We start from the raw sequence: 22,652 nt of genomic DNA on the forward strand, positions 1-22,652 counted from the left end.
TAGATTAGATTATGAGGACACTCAATCCTTGTTTATTGTCATTTAGAAATGCATGCATTAAGAAATGGTACAATGTTCCTCCAGAGTGATATCACACAAAAAAACAGGACAAACCAAAGACTAACACTGACAAGACCACGTAATTATAACATATAGTTACAGCAGTGCAAAGCAATACCATAATTTGATAAAGAGCAGACCATGAGTACGGTAAAAAAAAGTCTCAAATTTCCGATCGACTCCCAATAGTCCCGATAGCAGGTGGCAGAAGAGAGAAACTCTCCCTGCCATAACCCTCCAGGCACCGACAACTGCCGACTCTGAGTCCGTCCGAAAACTTTGAGCCTCCGACCAGCCCTCCAACACCGAGCACGGAGCACCATCTCTGCCTAGTGCTTTGACCCCGCCCCAGCTGCCGAGCATCAAGCAAAGCCGAGGACTCGGGGCCTTCTCCTCCGGAGATTCAGGATCACACAGTAGCAGCGGCAGCGAAGGTGGCATTTCAGAAGTTTCACCAGATGTTCCTCCATGCTCTCATGTCTGTCTCCATCAAATCAGGATTGTTCACGGCACCCTACTCGACAGATAACAGATATCATTCACCAGAGTGGCCGCTACACGCTGCGTCGCGCCGCCATCTTCTCCTCCTCCATCTCTAAAGCTCTTGTTACTTTTTGTTCTATTTAGTCATTCATCTTACAGATGTAGGATTTTCTAAAAGGGCAAGTTTTCATTGCTCATCCCTAGCTGACCTTGAGGCAGACCTTCTGGTGAATTTCCTCCCACTGCACTGATGGGAAGGGAGTTCCAGTATTTAGACTCAGCAATAATGAAGAAACAATACATTTGCAAGTTAGGAGTTGGAGAGGAATCTGCAATTGGTGCTTGAAACCCTTGTCATTTTGGAGGTAGAGGACATGGGGTTGGGCGTAGTCTGGGTGAGTAAGTATTGTGAACTTTGCAGCTGGCGCACACAGCAGCCATGATGTATTAGTGATGGAGAAAGTGAGTGTTTAAGATGGTAGATGAGGTTAGCATAGAGCATAAGTGTGCATTTCTGCTGCTGGTGATGCTCTGTGGCACATCCTGAGCTACTCAGATGTGTTCTCAGACTACTCTGCATGCTGGTCCTCACCTCAGTGCATTAAACAGACTGTGGAAGTTGGGATGTTATGTTGCAGTCAGTCAACATGTTGGTGAGGCTGCACTTAAAGAATTACTTTCAGTTTTCATCGTACAGTTATAGGAAGAATGCCCTTAAGCTGGTGTTACGTACCCCGTAACTGGGTTGCCAAACCAGCAGAAATGGATCACTCAGTTGGAGTCTGGAGTACTAGAACTAAGAAAGTTTTATTAAAGAAACAAGCAACACAGTAATCGAAAGGATAATAAATGCAACAATTCAACAATGATAACCACACATGCACAGAATTAAGATAACAGCATCAATCAAGCTCTATCGTTGTCTAGGGGTAAATGACCAATTTCAAAATGACTCAAAGTTCAGTCCAGTTAGTAGTTCAGTTCGCAGTAATCGTTGCCATGGCGGTGGACAACGTGGGGGAAGAGAGAGATAGAATAGGAACAACTGATCATTCAGAACGGCTTCACTCACAGACCAGCAAGATGGCTCACAGACCAGCGAGATGGCTCACAAACAGCTTTTGGGCGGGTCCTTGGTGATGTCACCTGAGGTCACCGACTGTGACCCCTCCTCCAGATGCGGTCGATCCTCTGCAGTGAACCCGGCACCCAGGCAAGGGCGGACACACACCGGGTTCCCGCTGATCGTACCTTTCCACCCTTGTCGTTGTCTGGCACTTCTCACCCACTCGTGAGAGGCGCACCGCTTCCAGGGTCTCGTTACCTCGGGTGGCGTGTGTGTCTGTCTTAGCGAACCTGTCCCTTTTTATCCCCCTGCTGGGGTATCGCCTGTCCATCACTTCAAACAGTTCAGGGTTCAAAGGGGGGAGCCGCTCCAGACAGCTCTCTCTCCCACATCCCTTCATTACACATCTCCAGACGCTGCTCCATTGTTCTTTATCTCTCCTTCCCCTGAGGGCAGGTGGCAGACCAACTGCTGATGCCACTGATGCTAGCCCAGGCCAGCAAACATCTTAATTTTATGTGTATTCTCGTAACACTGGAAAGAGTACAGAAAAGATTTATGAGGTTGGTGCAAGGACTCAAGAGACAGGTTTATAGGGAAAGGTTGGCCAGGCAAGGACTTCATTTCCTGCGGTGTAGGAGACTGGTGTATAATAGGATGAATCACCTAGTCTTTTTCCACAAAGGTTGGGGAAACCTTAAAGGGCATAGATTTAAGACGGGGTGGGGAGAGAGTTAATAGGAACCTAGAAGGATGGTACATCTTTGGAATGAGCTGCCAAAGGAAATGGCTGAGGCAGGTACAATAACAACATTTAGAAGATATTTGGACATGTACATGGATAGAAAGATCTGAGTTCAATGTGGGCAAATGAAACTAACTTAGATAGGCATCTTGGTTGGCGTAGACAAGTTGGGCTGAAGTTGGGTGTTGTATGACTCTGTGACTACACCGTTGAGCACCAGTGTAGGACCATGCCATAGGTTGGAGGGTGTCCTCAGTCTGAAGAACACATCATCTGTGCGTGGTCACAGGGACGGTGCAGTGGTCACTTCTACCAAAAGTGGCCAACAAATACATCTGCAACGGTCTGACTGGCAAAGGCAAGATCATGCTGATTTATCCCACACTGGTTTGCTCACCACATAGACCCATTGTGTTGTGGTTCCTAAGGTAGCTTTTGTCTCATTTTTAAAAGTTGCAAAGGGGAAGGCTGGAGATTGGGGCTGAGAGGAAAAATAGATCAACCATGAAGAAATGGCAGAGCAGCCTCTATTCTGCTCCTATATCTTACGATGTTACTACTACTACTGCTACTACTACTATGTCGACTCAGACCTAGGGGGCTGGCGTCGGGCACGATGACAGACTCTCCACTTCTCCCTCTCCCTCATCAGTGTGTTCAGTTCATCTATATTAGCCGCGCCGCTGTCTTCTAGGAGCGTGTTGACCATAGTCCTGGGAGGGCATCCAGGGTTCATCCAGGAGCACTGGGGCTCCACAGGGGACTGTCTTGTCTCCCTTTCTCTTCACCATTTACACCTCGGACTTCAACTACTGCACAGAGTCTTGTCATCTTCAGAAGTTTTCGGATGACTCTGCCATAGTTGGATGTATCAACAAGGGAGATGAGGTTGAGTACAGGGCTACGGTAGGAAACTTTGTCACATGGTGTGAGCAGAATTATCTGCAGCTTAATGTGAAAAAGACTTAAGGAGCTGGTGGTAGACCTGAGGAGAGCTAAGGCACCGGTGACCCCTGTTTCCATCCAGGGGGTCAGTGTGGACATGGTGGAGGATTACAAATACCTGGGGATATGAATTGACAATAAACTGGACTGGTCTAAGAACACTGAGGCTTCTACAAGAAGGGTCAGAGCCGTCTCTATTTCCTGAGGAGACTGAGGTCCTTTAACATCTGCCAGACGATGCTGAGGATGTTCTACGAGTCTGTGGTGGCCAGTGCTATCATGTTTGCTGTTGTGTGCTGGGGCAGCAGGCTGAGGGTAGCAGACACCAACAGAATCAACAAACGCATTCGTAAGGCCAGTGATGTTGTGGGGATGGAACTGGACTCTCTCACGGTGGTGTCTGAAAAGAGGATGCTGTCTAAGTTGCATGCCATCTTGGTCAATGTCTCCCATCCACTACATAATGTACTGGGTGGGCACAGGAGTACATTCAGCCAGAGACTCATTCCTCTGAGATGCAGCACAGAGCGTCATAGGAAGTCATTCCTGCCTGTGGCCATCAAACTTTACAACTCCTCCCTTGGACGGTCAGACACCCTGAGCCGATAGGCTGCTCCTGGACTTATTTCATAATTTACTGGCATAATTTACGTATTACTATTTAACTATTTATTACTATTTTCTATTACTATTCTATTACTATTTATTATTTCTATGACTATTACTATTTACTAATAGTAATATTACTATTACTATTTCTATTACTATTTATTATTTATGGTGCAACTGTAACGAAAACCAGTTTCCCCCGGGATCAATAAAGTATGACTATGACTATGACTTTCCTCCCGTGCTTGGCCTCCCATATGATGACTAGACTGGCAGGTAACTCAGGGTGGCGTAGACAGTGCCCGGCTAGTTGCAGGCTTCTCGCCTCGATTTTAGTGGTGAGCATCGGTAGTTTGTTATAGAGCTTGATGTTCGTCATGTGCTGTTGCCAACTTATGATGTTATTTTCATGAAATGCTGTCGTAGAAAAGCAAAATCCATCATCAGAGATCCTTACCACCAGCACCATGCTCTTTTCTCACTGCCCCCATCAAGTAGAAGGTCCAAGAGCCCCAGGACTCACACCACCAGTTTCAAGAACAGTTACTACCCCTCAACCATCAGGCTCTTGAACAAAGGGGATAAGTACACTCACTTGTCCATCCACTGAGATGTTCCCACAACCAATGATCTCACTTTAAGAACTCTTTAGCTTGTTATATCATGTTCTCTTTATTTATTGCTATTTATTTATATTTGCAATTTCAGTTTATTGTCTTCTGCACTCCGGTTGATCTTCCATTGATCCTGTTATAGTTACTATTCTATAGCTTTGCCGAGTATGCCCAGAAGAAGATGAATCTCAGGGTTGTATATGGTGACATATATGTACTTTGATAACAAAATTTACTTTGAACTTTACATTAATCAGAATTAAAATTGCTGCACCACGAACTACAAAGGATGTTCAATCCTTGCATTCTGAAGAGGTTATGGAGTCAATACAGATCCTTTTAATACGTAGTGATCCAAGACCTAATTTGTAGTTAGAATAGCCGAATGCCATTTTATTCCCCCAATATCAGCACTCCCTAAATTCAACCACACACCAATATCAGCACTCCCTAAATTTAACCACATTATAGTTAATTTACAGCAACTTGCATGTCGAAAGAAACTGGAGCACTGGAGAAAAAAATGTGCAATCACAAGAAGAACTTGCACACTCCAAACAGACAACACTGGAGGCCATGGATAAACAGGTCTCCAGACCTATGAGCTAACAGTTCTACTCACTGCACAACCCTGCTAAACCAAGAGATAGAACTTATCCCCTTGACCCCCAGGGTCAGGTCCATCCATTCTTCAGCTCTGATTGTGGGAGATGACCAAATGGGATCATTTTTCAGCTCTCCAAGTGCCGGCTCCCCTTGAGTTATGGACCATGCCCTTCCCCTGAATAAACATCTTGCCCCTCCCACCAGGACACATATTGCATCCAGCATTATGTCCTGAATATATCAATATCATCCACAATTGTGTGATAAAAATATACACTAGCTTAGCAGAACACATACATGAACACACCACTGAAAAATTGAACGACCATTTTCGAAAAATAATGGTTTCCTTGCAGGCCTATCACATGTTCAACCAAAGGTCTTGCTACCTTTGACTCAAGTTTATGGAAGGGTGGCTCCGTCTCTTCTGCTGACTTTGTCTGTGTCATTGGTAAGGGACATAACATCCTCAGACACCGGTAGACCTTGCATTGCAAGAAGAGGCTAACAGAGAAGTGGCAGTCTGTGGAATAGGAAGGCTACTTTGGATGTAAGCTCTACTAGCAGCAAGACCAGCAGTAATTTGCACCTCACAAAAAATCAATGCAAAGACACCCAATTTGATCCTCATCTATCAAGAAAAACAACTACTAAAATATTTGAAATAATTCTGTTCCTTTCTGTCTCCTATACAATTCCCTGGAAGGAAGAAAACATTCTATTTCAGCCAAGAGCAGATGAGGCTGAAACAACTAAAGATACCAATTTTGACTTCTTACGTGGTCAGAATTGAAAAAATAGTATTTTAACAAAAAATACTTCTTAACATTTCAAATATCTAGACCAGTTTTATTTTAAAATATAAACAGAGTTTAAAATGTAATATTCCCCCACTTCATAACAGTTCGAAGCCAATGTTTTTCAGCCACATAGTGCTGAGTAGTGATTTAATCCCCTAGCTCAGCAACTTGAGTGAACTTATGACTGATGTGCATATAAAATCTGCATTGGTTTGCCTCATTTCATCTACTTACTCATGCAATAAATGTCAATTCTATGAACTGAAACATAAATGAGGAAATGATCACTTCACTCCAATTTTCTGCTGATTGTGTGCTGTCAGATTCAATACTTTTTCATCAGTTTGGCAGCTACTTTGCTTAACATTTTGATAGCTTTTGATCTACTGGCCATTTTTAATTCGGATCAGAAGCCTGATTCAGCAATCTGATCTTCCAAGACTGAGGACAATTCATGTAGAGAGTCCTGCTCACTGTAAATGATTAATTATGAAATACAGGACCAATACAAAATGACACTGGAGATATTGTAATGAGAGATGCAGAGATGGCAGAGGAACTGAATGCATATTTTGCATCAGTCTTCACAGTGGAAGACGTCTGCAGTATACCGGACGTTCAAGAGTATCAGGGAAGTGAAGCTTGTGCAGTGAAAATTATGACTAAGAAGGTGCTCAGGAAGCTTAATGGTCTGAGGGTTGATAAGTCTCCTGGACTTGATGGAATGCACCCTCGGGTTCTGAAGGAAGTAGCTGCAGAGATTGCAGAGGCATTAATAATGATCTTTCAAGAATCGATAGATTCTGGCATTGTACTGGATGACTAGAAAATTGCAGATGTTACTCCACTGTTTCAGAAGGGTTGGAGGCAGCAGAAAGGAAACTATAGACCTGTTAGCCCGACTTCAGTGGTTGGGAATTTGTTGAAATTGATGTTAGGGATGAGATTATGGAGTACCTGGAGGCACGTGACAAGATAGGCCAAGGCCAGCATGGTTTCCTGAAAGGAAAATCCTGCCTGACAAACCTACTGCAATTCTTTGAGGAAATTACAAGCAGGATAGACAAAGGAGATGCAGTATACATGGTGTACTTGGACTTTCAGAAGGCCTTTGACAAAGTGCCGCACATGAGGCTGCTTAGCAAGATAAGAGCCCGTGGAATTACAGGGAAGTTACTAGCATGGGTGGAGCATTGGCTGGTTGGCAGAAAACAGAGAATGGGAATAAAGGGATCCTATTCTGGCTGGCTGTGGAGTTCCACAGAGGTCGATGTTGGGACCACTGCTTTTTATGATGTATGTCAATGATTTGGACTACGGTATTAATGGATTTGTGGTTGAATTTGCCGATGATACAAAAATAGGTGGAGGAGCAGGTAGTGTTGAGGAAACAGAGAGCCCGCAGAAAGACTTAGATAGTTTAGGGGAAATGGGCAAAGAAGTGGCAAATGAAATACAATGTTGGAAAGTGTACGGTCATGCACTTCAGGAGAATGAGGGGGGAATCTCATAGAAACATTTTGAATGTTAAAAGTCCTGAAAAGATTAGATATGGCAAAATTATTTCCCATGGTATGGGATTCTAGGACAAGAGGGCATGACTTCAGGATTGAAGGATGTCCTTTTAGAACTGAGATGCGGAGAAATTACTTTAGCCAGAGAGTGGCAAATCTGTGAAATTTGTTGCCACGAGCAGCTGTGGAGGCCAAGTCATCTGGTGTTTTTAAGGCAGAGACAGATAGGTTCTTGTTTAGCCAGGGCATCAAAGGGTATGGGGTGAAAGCAGAAGTGTTGGGATGACTGTAAGAATTGGATCAGCCCATGATTGAATGGTAGAGCAGACTCAATGGGCCAAATGGCCTACTTCTGCTGCTATATCTTATGGTCTGATAAAATTAACCAGCTACCTTCTTGGGGATATCATAATCAGAGACCAAAAAGAAAACATCAAAGGAATAAGAAGCAAGTCACTCCAAACTAAAATCCGTTCCTAATGCTACGATAGGCCTCAATAGATCAAGCAGAAAAATACAGACACGGAGTCAGAATGAGAAATTATTCTGGCCCTTCAGCCTAACTCATCCAACCAAGGAGCTAGTCCCATTTTGCTCATATCCATACCAACCATGAACCAGTCTAAATGTCTTTTTAACATTGCACCCACCTCTACCACTTCCATAATGTCTTCCATAATTCCCAACCCGCTGTGTGAATCCTTCATTGTGAAAGACTCACCATCCACCTTATTTACGATGTAGCACGGAGAGCACTCTGACTGGTTGCATCACTGTCTCATACTGAGGTGCAAAGCACAGGATTGTAAGAGTCTTGTACACAAAGCCAGCTCCATCAGGAGCAAAACCCTTGCCAAAATTGAAGACATTTTCCAAAGATGGAGCCTCAGGAAGACAGTATCCATCCTTAAGGACCCTCACCAAATGACGTCCTCTTCTCATCATTACTATCAAGTTGGACGTACAGGAGCCTGAAGACCCACATTCATCATTTTAGGAACAGCTTCTTCCCCTCTGCCTCTAGATTTCTGAATGTTCACAAGCCCATGAACACTAACTCACTATTTCTCATTTGCACAGTTTATTGTTATTGTAACTTACAGTGATTTGTTAAGCCTGCACTTACTCCTGTACCATGTTGTATGACGTGGGCTTATGATCATGATTGCTCTTGACAATTTTTTCTACAGAAATGGTTTGCCATTGCCTTCTTGTGGGCAGTGCCTTTACAAGATGGGTGACCCCAGCCATTTTCAATACTCTTCAGAGGCTGTCTGCCTGGCATCACTGGTGCATAAGCAGAATTTGTGATATGCATCAGTTGCTCATATGACCACCCATCACCTACTCCCATGGCTACACATAACCATGATCGGGAGGGGGTGGGGTGCTGTGTAGGTGCTACCGCTTGCCCAAGGGGGACTTGCAAGTTAGTGGAGGGAAAAAGTTAACTTACACCTCCTTTGGTAGAGATGTACTGTATCTCCACCCCGCCACCACTGTAGGTCTCTGAAAGTGGCAACACAGGTAAACATGCCCTTCTACCCTTGCATTTCTCAAGCTTCACAAGCATGTTACTTGATTAGAAGGTTTTGAGTTATACAGAGAGGCAGAATAGGCTTGGTCATTTTTCCATTGGTGTACGAGGCTGAGGGATCACTCTATAGGTAAAAATAAAAACATTAGGGACATAGATAAGGTGGATAGTCACAGTCTCTTTCCCAGGGCACACAAGTCCAAAACTAGAGGGCATAGGTTTAAGGTGAGAGGGGAAAGATTTAAATGGGACCAGAAAGAAAACATTTTCTGCACAGGGTTTGCAAATGTAACAAGTTGTCAGAGGAAGCTGTAAAGGCAGGTAATACTACAATATTTAAAAGACATTTAGATAGGTACAAGGATGGGAAGAGTTTAGAAGCTTATGTGCCAAGGACTAGCTCATATAGACATCTTGGTAGGCATGGTTGAGTTGGGTCAAAGGGCCTGTTTTTTGCTGTTAACTATGACTGTATTTACTGTAAGTTCAGTCCTGCTTTGACTTCCCTAAATGCGTCACTTCACATGTATAATTTCCATCTGCCACTTGCCCAAGAGGGATTTGCCCACTTGATCTTGATCTTAATCCTGCGGTATCTTTACACAACTTTCTACACAATTCACAGCCAATTTCGGCGTCATCCACAAACTTATTAATTATTACCAGCTCAACCAAATTGCTAATATATTTGACAAACATCAGGGGAAATAGCACCAAATCCTGCATCACACCACTGTTCACAGGCTTCAAACTCTCCATTACTGTCTTCTAACACTTGCCACTAACCCAATTTTGATTCAGACCCTGTGAAGACAATATCTACTGCCCTGTCCTCATCAGTGCCCATTTCAAAAAATTTCAGTTGAATTTGTGAGACACCATTACCCATGCACAAAACTATGCTAACTATACCTAATCAATCCTTGCCTTTCCAAATGCAGATACCACTGTCAGAATTCTCTCCAATAACTTACCTAACATCGCTATTAGGCACACTGGCCTGTAGTTTCTTGCCTTGTCCTTGCAGCCTAACTTCACATAGTACATTATTGATGTTCCAAGAGTGACACTGCATTTGCACCATACAAACAAACTTATTTTTCAAGAGATTGCTCAATGTACAGTAGCCTTTAGGAAATCAATCTCAAAAAAAACCTCAATTTCAGAAATTGGTTATGATTAAATTAAATATTCTGGAAAAATTGGCTTTGAACTGTTATGAAGGATGGTCATTGGGGGAATATTAAATATTGAGTTCTGTGAATATATTAAAAAACTGGTTTAAATATTTGAAATGTTCATTTTTTTCCAATCATGATCTAATAGAAAAAATAAAAATTGATATCTATGGTTGCTCCACAGATAAGATTGCAGCATATGTCACATTGCACCAGTAGAAAAGGGACATTCATTCAGGTAAAAGTTACTTGATCAAGTCTAAAAGTTATATAACAAAGAAATTATGTGGATCAGAAAAGCCTAAGCCTTGTAGTTCATATTTTCTGTGGATGCTTATCAGAAATTTATACTAAATCATGCAATTTTCACAGCTGGATCTAAGGGGAAATAAAGTTATGTTCAATGTTGCACAGAACACAATTTGCCCTTGGTCAATATATTCAAAGCATTTTCTTCTCTATCACATATTAAGTTTATTTCTTCATTACAAAAAGCTGGTCAAAAGTCCTCATTTAATTTGCGTTTAGAAAGTAATGGATACCCAAGACAAAGCACGTTTCTCTCAACAATGAATGAGAGACCATAGATGTTGGAAGTTTGAAATTAAACAGTGTTGGAACAATAATGAATAAGGCAGATGAATGACTTTCCAACCGGAGAATTATGGCACACCAAATATTACTAGAAGCAATTAAACTACTCTCCCCCCACCCCCAAAGGTACATAGGGAAAAGCTCCACCTGTGGAATTTGGGCAGACTATGCAAGTTCTTATGAAATAGTAGAACTCAAATGGGCCAAATGGCTTACTAAGTGATGAGTCAGTTTTGCTTGTAACCAATGTTTCATTTTCCCAAAAGCCCAAGAGTAGTTTTGCTTCAAAAGTAGCTGTAATGAAACATAACTACATGATTGAGGACTTCATATTTGTTCCATATTGCACTGATTTATAGTTATTCAATTATCCTTTATAATGAACAGTATCACATTATTATTGTCTACCTGAATTTAATATCTGCCTCTCCAAAGCAAGTAGTGAGTAACATTAGAAAAGACAATTCAACAATTCCTGGCTTGAATAAACAGATATAAATTATACCTCTTCCAAACCACAAGTGTAAGGAAACCATATAGAAAACTGACACTTGACATTCCCCAAAAGAAGTACAGCAAACACCAGTTCTTGATGTCGAGATAAAAACAGGTTTACAACAGTAAGTCTTTATGTGCAAGTCTGTAAGTGAAACTTGGGTTTCTTTCATCACTGGACAGGTATGGAGTATCCTGGATTCTCTGCTTTACCAGCAGTCATCTCACTCTACTCTTGCGTTTTTGGGATTGCTCTCTGTCTCAACATCGGCCACCTTCTTCTCCCTTTTTCTCTTCAGCCCTTTCATTTTCCTGGTCTGTAGCTTGCTCAGGTCTTGCTTCTCCATGTGGATTCGGCCATACGTTGTTCCAAAAACATTCCGTGAAATATTCTTCTTCTTCTTTGCCTGAAGGGAAAGACATCAAAAATGAATCAGAAAACAGCTCCCTAATCCCAATTCTCACCATCTGGTTCTGATAATAAAACCAAAGTCGGATTTTCTACATAGACAACTGCAACTTCATTTTTAAAATCTTTTATTGATACATAATCTTCTACAGCTATAAAATGATACAAGACTTCAACAAATTGATATGTATACAGTTAATAAAGCTGAAAAAAACTTATCAAAAAATAACGTATGATAATGAAAAAAAAATTTTTATAAAGAAAAGGAAACAAGAGAACCCCAACTAACTAAAAGAAAAAAACCCCACTAACTACAAGAGAAAGAAAAAGAAAAAAGAAGAAAAAAGAAAAAAAGAAAAAAACCCATTCCGAACCAACTCCTGGAGCAATCATCTATATATATATATATATGAAGAAAAATCATCAAAATCATCAACCACCAATTCACATTTATACAAAATAAGAGTGGAAGGAAACCATATAAATTAATTCAAATTAAATGATAATATTTGGCAAAAGAGCCCCATCTTCTCTCAAAATCGAATCGAGGATCAAAAGTTCTACTTCTAATTTTTTCCAAACTAAGACATAACATTTCTTGGGAAAACCATTGAATTAATGTAGGGACGGAGTTATCTCTCCATTTCAATAAAATAGCCCTTCTTGCCAACAATGTAACAAATGCAATTACACGTTGGTCTGAAGATGAAATACCCTGAATATGATGCGGAACTATTCCAAACAGAACAGTCAATGTATTAGGTTGTAAATTAATTTTCAGAGCTTTAGAAATTGTAGAAAATAAAGATTTCCAAAAAGATTTTAATGAAGAACATGACCAGAACATAGGTGACAAAATGGCAACTTCAGTTTTACACCTATCACAATAGTTGTCTATGTTAGGGAATATTTTGGATAGTCTCTCCTTCGTTAAATAATAAGGGTGAACAATTTTAAATTGAATTCATGCCGTGAAAATTATGATTTTACCTAGATTTTTCTATATTTTTCAAAATACACTTATCTTTTTAACTAAAAATTTTTTAAATCAAATTGATTCTATTATTTTGTCCTTTATTTAGAATAATAAAAAAACAAGAATTACTAAGTATCATTTACAAAAATCTAAAAAAGATGGTGGACTTGCACTACTTAATTTAAGATTGTATTATTGGGCTGTTAATATTCGACAATTATGTTTTTGGCTGTATTGGCTCGATAAGCACCAAAAACCAGCTTGGATTGGTTTGGAATTAAAAGCTATCAAACAATTTCATTTAACCTCATTATTAGGAGCTCCATTACCTTTACAACTTGCTAAAATTCCAAATTTAAATCTCTACCCTGTTATTAAACAGTCCTTACGGATTTGGTTTCAGTTTTGCAACTTTTAAAATTTTAAACAATTTAAATTGTCTAGCTCTTTGTATCGAAATTTTCTATTTAAACCTTCAATAACCGATCCCATTTTTCTCTTATGGAGAAATAAGGGGATCTGTTTTTTGGCAGATTTATTTTGTGATGGTTGATTGATGACTTTTGAAGAGTTAATTAGCAAACATTCTCTCCCTCATACACACTTCCTTCAATATCTTCAGGTTAGATATTTTTTACAAGAATACTTATCTAAGTTTCCATATATGCAAGAATCTGATTTGTTAGATACTAGTTTGAATATGAATCCCTTAGTGAGAGGTTCCATTGGTAGAATTTATAATTTATTTTTACTACAGAAAGATAACCTCTCACTAAAGATTAAACAAGATTAGGAGAGAGAACTTAATATGACCTTTGTTAATGAAGATTGGTTGCGAGTTCTGAAAATGGTCAATTCTTCTTCGATATGTACCAATCACTGTTTTAATTCAATTTAAAATCGTTCACCATTATTATTTGACAACTGCAACTTAAACAATTGCAGAATATCCGAGCAGTAATGGCTTCAGAGCATAAATTACTCTTTTTGCACCTTTGTTATGCCATATATTTCAGAGCCTCGTCTTTCAGATACATTTTTACCATCACTGTATAACATAGTTCTTCACAGGCTGATCAGAGAGTCTGGAAATTTCAGCCACTGCATTCTCAGAGCTGCAGAGGAAGTGTCCTTTCAGTAGGGCATCCTACTAACCTATATGTACATGGAAACTGGAACACATGCAGTGACGGGGAGAACATACGAACTCCTTACACTTGGGATTTGAACCCGGGTCGCCGGTGCTATACTAGCTTTACACTAACTGATGTGCTACCCTGCCACCCTAAGGGAAATACCGGCTGATTCTCCTCTCTTCTCACCCCGTGTAGCTCCAGAAAGTGAGCTGCCTCACCGTCACCTTGGCTTGATTACCTAACCCTGAACAGGGCTGCACCTTCCTCTGCCAGGCATGTCAGACAAACTCAAAACTGAACATAGTGGTAACATGTAGGTCAGGGAGCAGCTAAGGAATGAAGAACAGAGTTTGTTTCAGAACTGGGAATGTGAGGAAACACTGTAAGTTAGTATCAAGATGCAGACAGGATGTCTTGCGATGGACAAGACAATGCGAATATTCTCTGACAGGGTGAGGCCAGATTTCTAAAGATGTTCCTAATGTTTGCAGAACTGCCTGGTGAATACATTAATAGATTAATAAAAGGACTTGATAAGGCAGTGAAATGCAGATCAGAGTTGTCAGTAAAACCAGAAGAAAAATGGTAGAAACACCTAGCTGATCAGGCAGTGCACAGGGAGGGAAAAAAAAAAGAGGTAGTATTATAGGTGCAAACACAAGGAATTCTGCAGATGCTGGAAATTCAAGCATCACACATCAAAGTTGCTGGTGAACGCAGCAGGCGAGGCAGCATCTCTAGGAAGAGGTACAGTCGACGTTTCAGGCCAAGACCCTTCGTCAGGACTAACTCAAGAAAAAGCTAGTAAGAGATTTTAAAGTGGGAGGGGGAGGGGGAGATCCAAAATGATAGGAGAAGACAGGAGGGGGAGGGATGGAGCCAAGAGCTGGACAGGTGATTGGCAAAAGGGATATGAGAGGATCATGGGACAGGAGACCCAGGGAGAAGGAAAAGGGGGGGGGGGAACCCAGAGGATGGGCAAGGGGTATAGTCAGAGGGATAGAGGGAGAAAAAGGAGAGTGAGAGAAGGAATGTGTGTATATAAATAACGGATGGGGTATGAGGGGGAGGTGGGGCATTAGCGGAAGTTAGAGAAGTCGATGTTCATGCCATCAGGTTGGAGGCTACCCAGACGGAATATAAGGTGTTGTTCCTCCAACCTAAGTGTGGCTTCATCTTTACAGTAGAAGAGGCCGTGGATAGACATGTCAGAATGGGAATGGGATGTGGAATTAAAATGTGTGGCCATTGGGAGATCCTGCTTTCTCTGGCAGACAGAGCATAGGTGTTCAGCAAAACGATCTCCCAGTCTGCGTCGGGTCTCGCCAATATATAGAAGGCCACATTGGGAGCACCGGACGCAGTAAATCACCCCAGCCGACTCACAGGTGAAGTGTCGCCTCACCTGGAAGGACTGTCTGGGGCCCTGAATGGTGGTAAGGGAGGAAGTGTAAGGGCATGTGTAGCACTTGTTCCGCTTACAAGGATAAGTGCCAGGAGGGAGATCAGCAGGGAGGGATGGGGGGACGAATGGACAAGGGAGTCGCGTAGGGAGCGATCCTTGCAGAAAGCAGAGGGGGGGAGGGAAAGATGTGCTTAGTGGTGGGATCCCGTTGGAGGTGGCGGAAGTTGCGGAGAATAACATGTTGGACCCGGAGGCTGGTGGGGTGGTAGGTGAGGACCAGGGGAACCCTAATCCTAGTGGGGTGATGGGAGGATGGAGTGAGAGCAGATGTGTGTGAAATGGGGGAGATGCGTTTGAGAGCAGAGTTGATGGTGGAGGAAGGGAAGCCCCTTTCTTTAAAAAAGGAGGAATGGGAAGCCTCCTACCCAAGATCTTCTCGTTCCTACCTCCTACCCAAGATCTTCCCGTTTCTACCTCCTACCCAAGATCTTCCCGTTTCTACCTCCTACCCAAGATCTTCCCGTTTCTACCTCCTACCCAAGATCCACAAACCTGCCTGTCCTGGCAGACCTATTGTCTCAAATTGCTCCTGCCCCAGTGAACTCGTTTCTGCATACCTCGACACGGTTTTATCCCCCCTTGTTCAATCCCTTCCTACCTATGTTCGTGACACTTCTCATGCTCTTAAACTTTTCGATGATTTTAAGTTCCCTGGCCCCCACCGCTTTATTTTCACAACGGATGTCCAGTCCCTATATACTTCCATCCCCCATCAGGAAGGTCTCAAAGCTCTACGCTTCTTTTTGGATTCCAGACCTAATCAGTTCCCCTCTACCACCACTCTGATCCGTCTAGTGGAATTAGTCCTTACTCTTAATAATTTCTCCTTTGGCTCCTCCCACTTCCTCCAAACTAAAGGTGTAGCTATGGGCACCCGCATGGGTCCGAGCTATGCCTGCCTTTTTGTTGGCTTTGTCTATGTTCCGTACCTATTCTGGTATCTGTCCCCCACTTTTCCTTGGCTACATCGACGACTGCATTGGCGCTGCTTCCTGCACGCATGCTGAGCTCGTTGACTTTATTAACTTTGCCTCCAACTTTCACCCTGCCCTCAAGTTTACCTGGTCCATTTCCGACACTTCCCTCCCCTTTCTAGATCTTTCTGTCTCTATCTCTGGAGACAGCTTATCTACTGATGTCTGCTATAACCCTACTGACTCTCACAGCTATCTGGACTATTCCTCTTCTCACCTTGTCTCTTGCAAAAGTGCCATCCCCTTCTCGCAATTCCTCTGTCTCCGCCGCATCTGCTCTCAGGATGAGGCTTTTCATTCCAGGACGAGGGAGATGTCCTCCTTTTTTAAAGAAAGGGGCTTCCCTTCCTCCACCATCAACTCTGCTCTCAAACGCACCTCCCCCATTTCACGCACATCTGCTCTCACTCCATCCTCCCACCACCCCACTAGGAATAGGGTTCCCCTGGTCCTCACCTACCACCCCACCAGCCCCCGGGTCCAACATATTATTCTCCGCAACTTCCGCCACCACTAAGCACATCTTTCCCTCCCCCACTTTCCGCAAGGATCACTCCCTACGCAACTCCCTTGTCCATTCGTCCCCCCCATCCCTCCCCACTGATCTCCCTCCTGGCACTTATCCTTGTAAGCGGAACAAGTGCTACACATGCTCTTACACTTCCTCCCTTACCACCATTCAGGGCCCCAGACAGTCCTTCCAGGTAAGGCGACACTTCAACATAGAACCATAGAACCATAGAAACTACAGCACAGAAACAGGTCCTTTGGCCCTTCTTGGCTGTGCCGAACCATTTTCTGCCTAGTCCCACTGACCTGCACACAGACCATATCCCTCCATACACCTCCCATCCATGTATCCGTCCAATTTATTCTTAAATGTTAAAAAAGAACCCGCATTTACCACCTCGTCTGGCAGCTCATTCCATACTCCCACCACTCTCTGTGTGAAGAAGCCCCCCCTAATGTTCCCTTTAAACTTTTCCCCCCTCACCCTTAACCCATATCCTCTGGTTTTTTTCTCCCCTTGCCTCAGTGGAAAAAGCCTGCTTGCATTCACTCTATCTATACCCATCATAATTTTATATACCTCTATCAAATCTCCCCTCATTCTTCTACGCTCCAGGGAATAAAGTCCTAACCTATTCAACCTTTCTCTGTAACCGAGTTTCTCAAGTCCCGGCAACATCCTTGTAAACCTTCTCTGCACTCTTTCAACCTTATTTATATCCTTCCTGTAATTTGGTGACCAAAACTGAACACAATACTCCAGACTAGGCCTCACCAATGCCCTATACAACCTCATCATAACATTCCAGCTCTTATACTCAATACTTCGATTAATAAAGGCCAATGTACCAAAAGCTCTCTTTACGACCCTATCTACCTGCGACGACACTTTTAGGGAATTTTGTATCTGTATTCCCAGATCCCTCTGTTCCACTGCACTCCTCAGTGCCTTACCATTAACCCTGTATGTTCTACGTTGGTTTGTCCTTCCAACGTGCAATACCTCACACTTGACAGTATTAAACTCCATCTGCCATTTTTAAGCCCATTTTTCCAGCTGGTCCAAGTCCCTCTGCAGGCTCTGAAAACCTTCCTCACTGTCTACTACACCTGCAATCTTTGTATTATCAGCAAACTTGCTGATCCAATTTACCACATTATCATCCAGATCATTGATATAGATGACAAATAACAATGGACCCAGCACCGATCCCTGTGGCACACCACCAGTCACAGGCCTCCACTCAGAGAAGCAATTCTCTACCACCACTCTCTGGCTTCTTCCATGTGAGTCGGCTGGGGATGCTCCCGATGTGGCCTTCTATATATTGGTGAGACCCGACACAGACTGGGAGGTCGCTTTGCTGAACACCTATGCTCTGTCCGCCACAGAAAGCAGGATCTCCCAGTGGCCACACATTTTAATTCCACATCCCATTCCCATTCTGACATGTCTATCCATGGCCTCCTCTACTGTAAAGATGAAGCCACACACAGGTTGGAGGAACAACACCTTATATTCCGTCTGGGTAGCCTCCAACCTGCTGGCATGAACATTGACTTCTCTAACTTCCGCTAATGCCCCACCTCCCCCTCATACCCCATCCGCTATTTATTTTTATACACACATTCCTTCTCTCACTCTCCTTTTTCTCCCTCTGTCCCTCTGACTATACGCCTTGCCCATCCTCTGGGTTCCCCCCCCCCGCCTTTTCTTTCTCCCTGGGCCTCCTCTCCCATGATCCTCTCATATCCCTTTTGCCAATCACCTGTCCAGCTCTTGGCTCCATCCCTCCCCCTCCTGTCTTCTCCTGTCATTTTGGATCTCCCCTCCCCCTTTTAAATCTCTTACTAGCTCTTTCTTCAGTTAGTCCTGACGAAGGGTCTCGGCCTGAAACGTCGACTGTACCTCTTCCTGGAGATGCTGCCTGGCCTGCTGCATTCACCAGCAACTTTGATGTGTGTTGCTAGTATTACAGATGATTAATAGGTAGATAGATATACTTTATTGATCCCGAGGGAAATTGGGTTTCATTACAGCGGAACCAACTATGAATCTTGCTACGGGACTTCCCAGAGTAGGCAAATTAACCACAATTTTTGAATTTGATAACTTTTGTGTACCCCTCCCTCCCACAAACAGTCCTGCTTTATGTCATGCGTGATTTTTAATCTACTCAGAGCACCTGGGACGGGACAAGAATATGACCTTGCCAGTGTGAGTAACTGGCATGTGCTTTTCAGTTGTGTGTACTAAGCCAACGAAGGAGCAAACAATCCAGCTAACATTACATAGAGATCCTCTTCAGCTGATCATGGTGGTTGTGCTCAGAGGTAGTTATCAGACTGACCAGTTCACTGTATTAAACAGAAGCTCGTTTTATAGGTCATGTATCACTTGTAAAAAAAAGGTTTAAGTTGGGAACAGAACTACATACGGCATAAGTTCTGCTAAATTTACATGAACTTAGGCTGGGCCACACTTGGAAGCCCAGTCACTCTATTATGAAAACAATAAGACGCAGTAAAGAATCTTTGCAAGAATAATCGCAGAAGATGGAATAGTCTTTAAACCTTCTGCAGGATTCAGTACAATCCTGGTTGATCCTCTATTTCAACATCATATATCCAAGTTTAATTTCTGCTGAATAAAGCCAATGGAGGACAGGTGAGGGAAATCTAACAGATGTACTGAAATTTATAGATGATTTAAACAATATTTTCACAAAGGAGAAAGGCAAAAATGGAAGTCACCAGTACAAGAAACCAATTAGAGAATGGAGACAAGCTCCCAAACAGGCAAGAAAGCCGAATTTGCTACCGCAACGTGATTGAGATGTATATTAAAAACAATTTTAATGAACATAAAGGAATATAAAGAAATACTGACAGAATTAAATAGGGAAGGGAACTCGGTAGACCATAAACAGCAATATCTTGTTGGGCTGAATGGCCATTCTCTGTGCCATATATTTTGTGAATCACAGCTTTCACGATTAAACTATATAATTTACGGAAGTATGGCTTAAACTTTAAAGATTATGGTTAAATAAAGTATTTGTTAAGTCACCATGAGCTCCAGCTCTCAGCTAGGCCTTTCTACTACACCTCAGGAATGAATACCAGATACAATCACTGCAGGCCATCTGCACTGTGCAACCAAGATCAGACAGGTCCAAACTACTGCATGTCATCATCTGAAGTTCAGGGACTAAGAGAAAAGAACAATTTCACCTGCAAGATGTGCACAGGGGCTGTTGATGCCAGACACAGACTAAGCATGCCTGAGATGCAAACATGTGGAGCTCAGAAATAAAGGGCAGCAGAAATCTTGGCAACTAAAAAGCTAGGAAGGAAATCCAATTAGATTGATGAGGAAATATCCTTCTCACTGAAACTTGAGGCAAAATTCGAAGGGCACTTCATCATTAATTGAGAAACCAGCATGTTTTAACAACCAAAAGCCAATAAGCAGATCTCTGAAAGGTGGCTCATCCAAAGACAGGAGTAAACCCAGCATTACAGAACCGGACTGAGGAAACTAGAGATCAAGTCTGAGGGTGGAGAGAGCTAAATATAACAAAAAACGACCAGAGGTGATTAATAAGCTGCCCTACTTCTTTCTATTCTAAAACTCCTCTTTCTGACAATCTCTATGGTAATTATCAACTATGAGACCTATCTCCTGTCATCAAAACCATGAGGATTTCTGTTCCATCACATGGACACAAACCCTATTTGCATTTTGAAACCCTTTCAAAATTCTGTGTCACTGAAATGATTTTAACAGCTTATCATCCTGTTCTCAACCCCCTGATGTCAATTGTCTGGCACTCCATTTAACCAAAGGCCTTTAAATAACCCTAGTCTTTAAATACAATTGTCCTTACATTGTTGGTTCTTAGGATGTGGGAGACACTGACACAGTCACAGTTTCCTGCCTCTTCCCATGTGTCCTACATACACAAAAAAACCATGTGGTGGGTGACTGAAGTTAATGGGGGCCCTAGTAGGGAAACGACTGCTCGCACTCCTTGGCAACAGTTTAGAGAGTTTATAATATTCCGGCAGTTTTCTGTGATTTTCACAGGAATGTCGCCTCTCTTGCATGCCTGCACAAATCCCAAGGCCAAGTTCAAGCTAATATCTGAAACTCTGTACTCACATACTATTCAGTTCTCGGTGAATTCCTCTCCAAGATGTCATAGACAAAAGAGACTGTTTCAACATTATTACATCTCATCCTAGCCCAAAATTCAATGGTTCAATTATGTCTAATCATGGTGAGGTCTGACTTCAGTTCCGGGAAGTTGCTTGTCCTGCACCATAAATCAATAGGCTACAGTACTCACACATTACTAACAAAAATAGCTTCATGTGTGCTAGGTATCACCTACAGATATATACTCTTTCATTTATGAGTTCAAATTTATGAACGTCACTTATGAAATATATATTGCACCTTCAGAAGACACTCTGCTGTTGTGCAATGCTAGATTAGGACTCCAAACTGTTCAAAGAACTTTTTTCATGATACAGTCAGCAGTGGCTTCTGTACTAAAGTCCCCAAAACAAAGAAGGAATGCAGAAGAATTCAATGTGGTCACAAAAATGTCAAATTTCTTTACTTAAATATAAGTTAAAATGATATTCTAAAGTAAACGCTGCTCTGATATGACCCTCACAGATCATCTATTCATCTCACCTTAAGGGCTTTTGGTTGTTTAAGGGCATTTTTGTAGAGGTCATCAGATGCCAAGTGGGTTCTCCTGAGCACAAAGTCAAAGGCGGGTCCCATTTCTTCCAGCTCTATCCTTGGCGTACTGCAACCAGATTTCTTCAGCAGCACCCTGTGGATAAGACAGACAGTCCCTCATCAGAGCACAAAACAGTCCTTCAGCCATCTGAGCCCATGCCAACCATCAAGCTCCAATTGACAGTAATCCTATACAAAGCTCATTGTATTCTCCCCAGGTTCTTATTAATCCACCCTCCCCCGCGATTCCACCACAATGCAGGCAATTTACATTGGGAGAAAATTGAAACGCTCAGAAGAACCCACACGATTGTAGGAAAACGTGCAAGCTCAACACAGACAGCACCAGAGGTCAGGACTGACAGTGGGTGATCGGAGATGTGAGGCAAAGATCTGCCAGCTGTGCTGTTTTATGTCAAGATCCTCATTAATTCTTTCGTGCTCACTGCACTTTGCATTTATCTTAGATAATCAAAAGTCATTCAAACCATATACATGTTTAAATCATGTGTCAAACTGAGATAAACCCTGCATTTAGGTGGTTCTTCCATAAGAATAAGGAATAGGAGCCTTCGACCCTCTCCACCATCCACCAAGATCATGGCTGATTTTCTACCGCTGTGCCATTTTCCTGCAGTAGCCCCGTATCCCTTTACATCCTGAAATTTATTGACCTACATATTGAATGTATTCAATGATTCAGCCTCCATATCTTTCCAGGGTTGACAATCTAGTGACAATTCAGACTTCCTCACATTAAAAGAGGGTGTTCAACCCACTGAATCCATAGTTGCTCTCAGAGCAATCCCACTTCATCTATTTTCTCACACATACCCATCAACTAATTAGTCGGCGGATTGAGTTCGACAGGCGTGAAGTAATGATGCAGCTCCATAAACTCTGGTTAGACCACACTTGGAATATTGTGTTCAATTCTGGTCGCTTCATTATAGACAGGATACAGACACTTTAGAGAAGGTGCAGAGAAGATTTACCAGAATGCTGCCTAGATTAGAGAGCATGTCTTATGAGGATAGGTCATGTGAATGAGAGGGCTTTTCTCTTTGGAGCAAAGGAAGATAATAGGTGACTTGATAGAGGAGCACAAGAGGAAAAGAGGCATCATTCAAGTGGATACCCAGAATGGAAATGGCTAATTTCAGGGGGCATAATTTTAAAG

General features: G+C 42.4%; 1 protein-coding gene across 2 annotated transcripts in view; it reads right to left on the reverse strand.

Moving 5' to 3' along the window:
• Nucleotides 1-10,592: 10,592 nt before the first annotated feature.
• Nucleotides 10,593-22,652, reverse strand: part of rpf2 (ribosome production factor 2 homolog) — a 35,605-nt gene continuing 23,545 nt past the window's right edge. For both annotated transcript variants that reach the window (XM_063072958.1, XM_063072965.1), the window contains exons 9-10: nt 21,422-21,566; nt 10,593-11,653 (exon numbers count right to left, since the gene is read on the reverse strand). In XM_063072958.1, the coding sequence (XP_062929028.1) occupies nt 11,471-11,653; nt 21,422-21,566 (328 nt within the window). In that variant the 3' untranslated portion in view covers nt 10,593-11,470. The remainder of the gene's footprint in view (nt 11,654-21,421; nt 21,567-22,652) is intronic.

The sequence above is a fragment of the Mobula hypostoma genome, chromosome 2 (assembly GCF_963921235.1).
Source record: "Mobula hypostoma chromosome 2, sMobHyp1.1, whole genome shotgun sequence".
Taxonomy (NCBI): Eukaryota; Metazoa; Chordata; class Chondrichthyes; order Myliobatiformes; family Myliobatidae; genus Mobula; species Mobula hypostoma.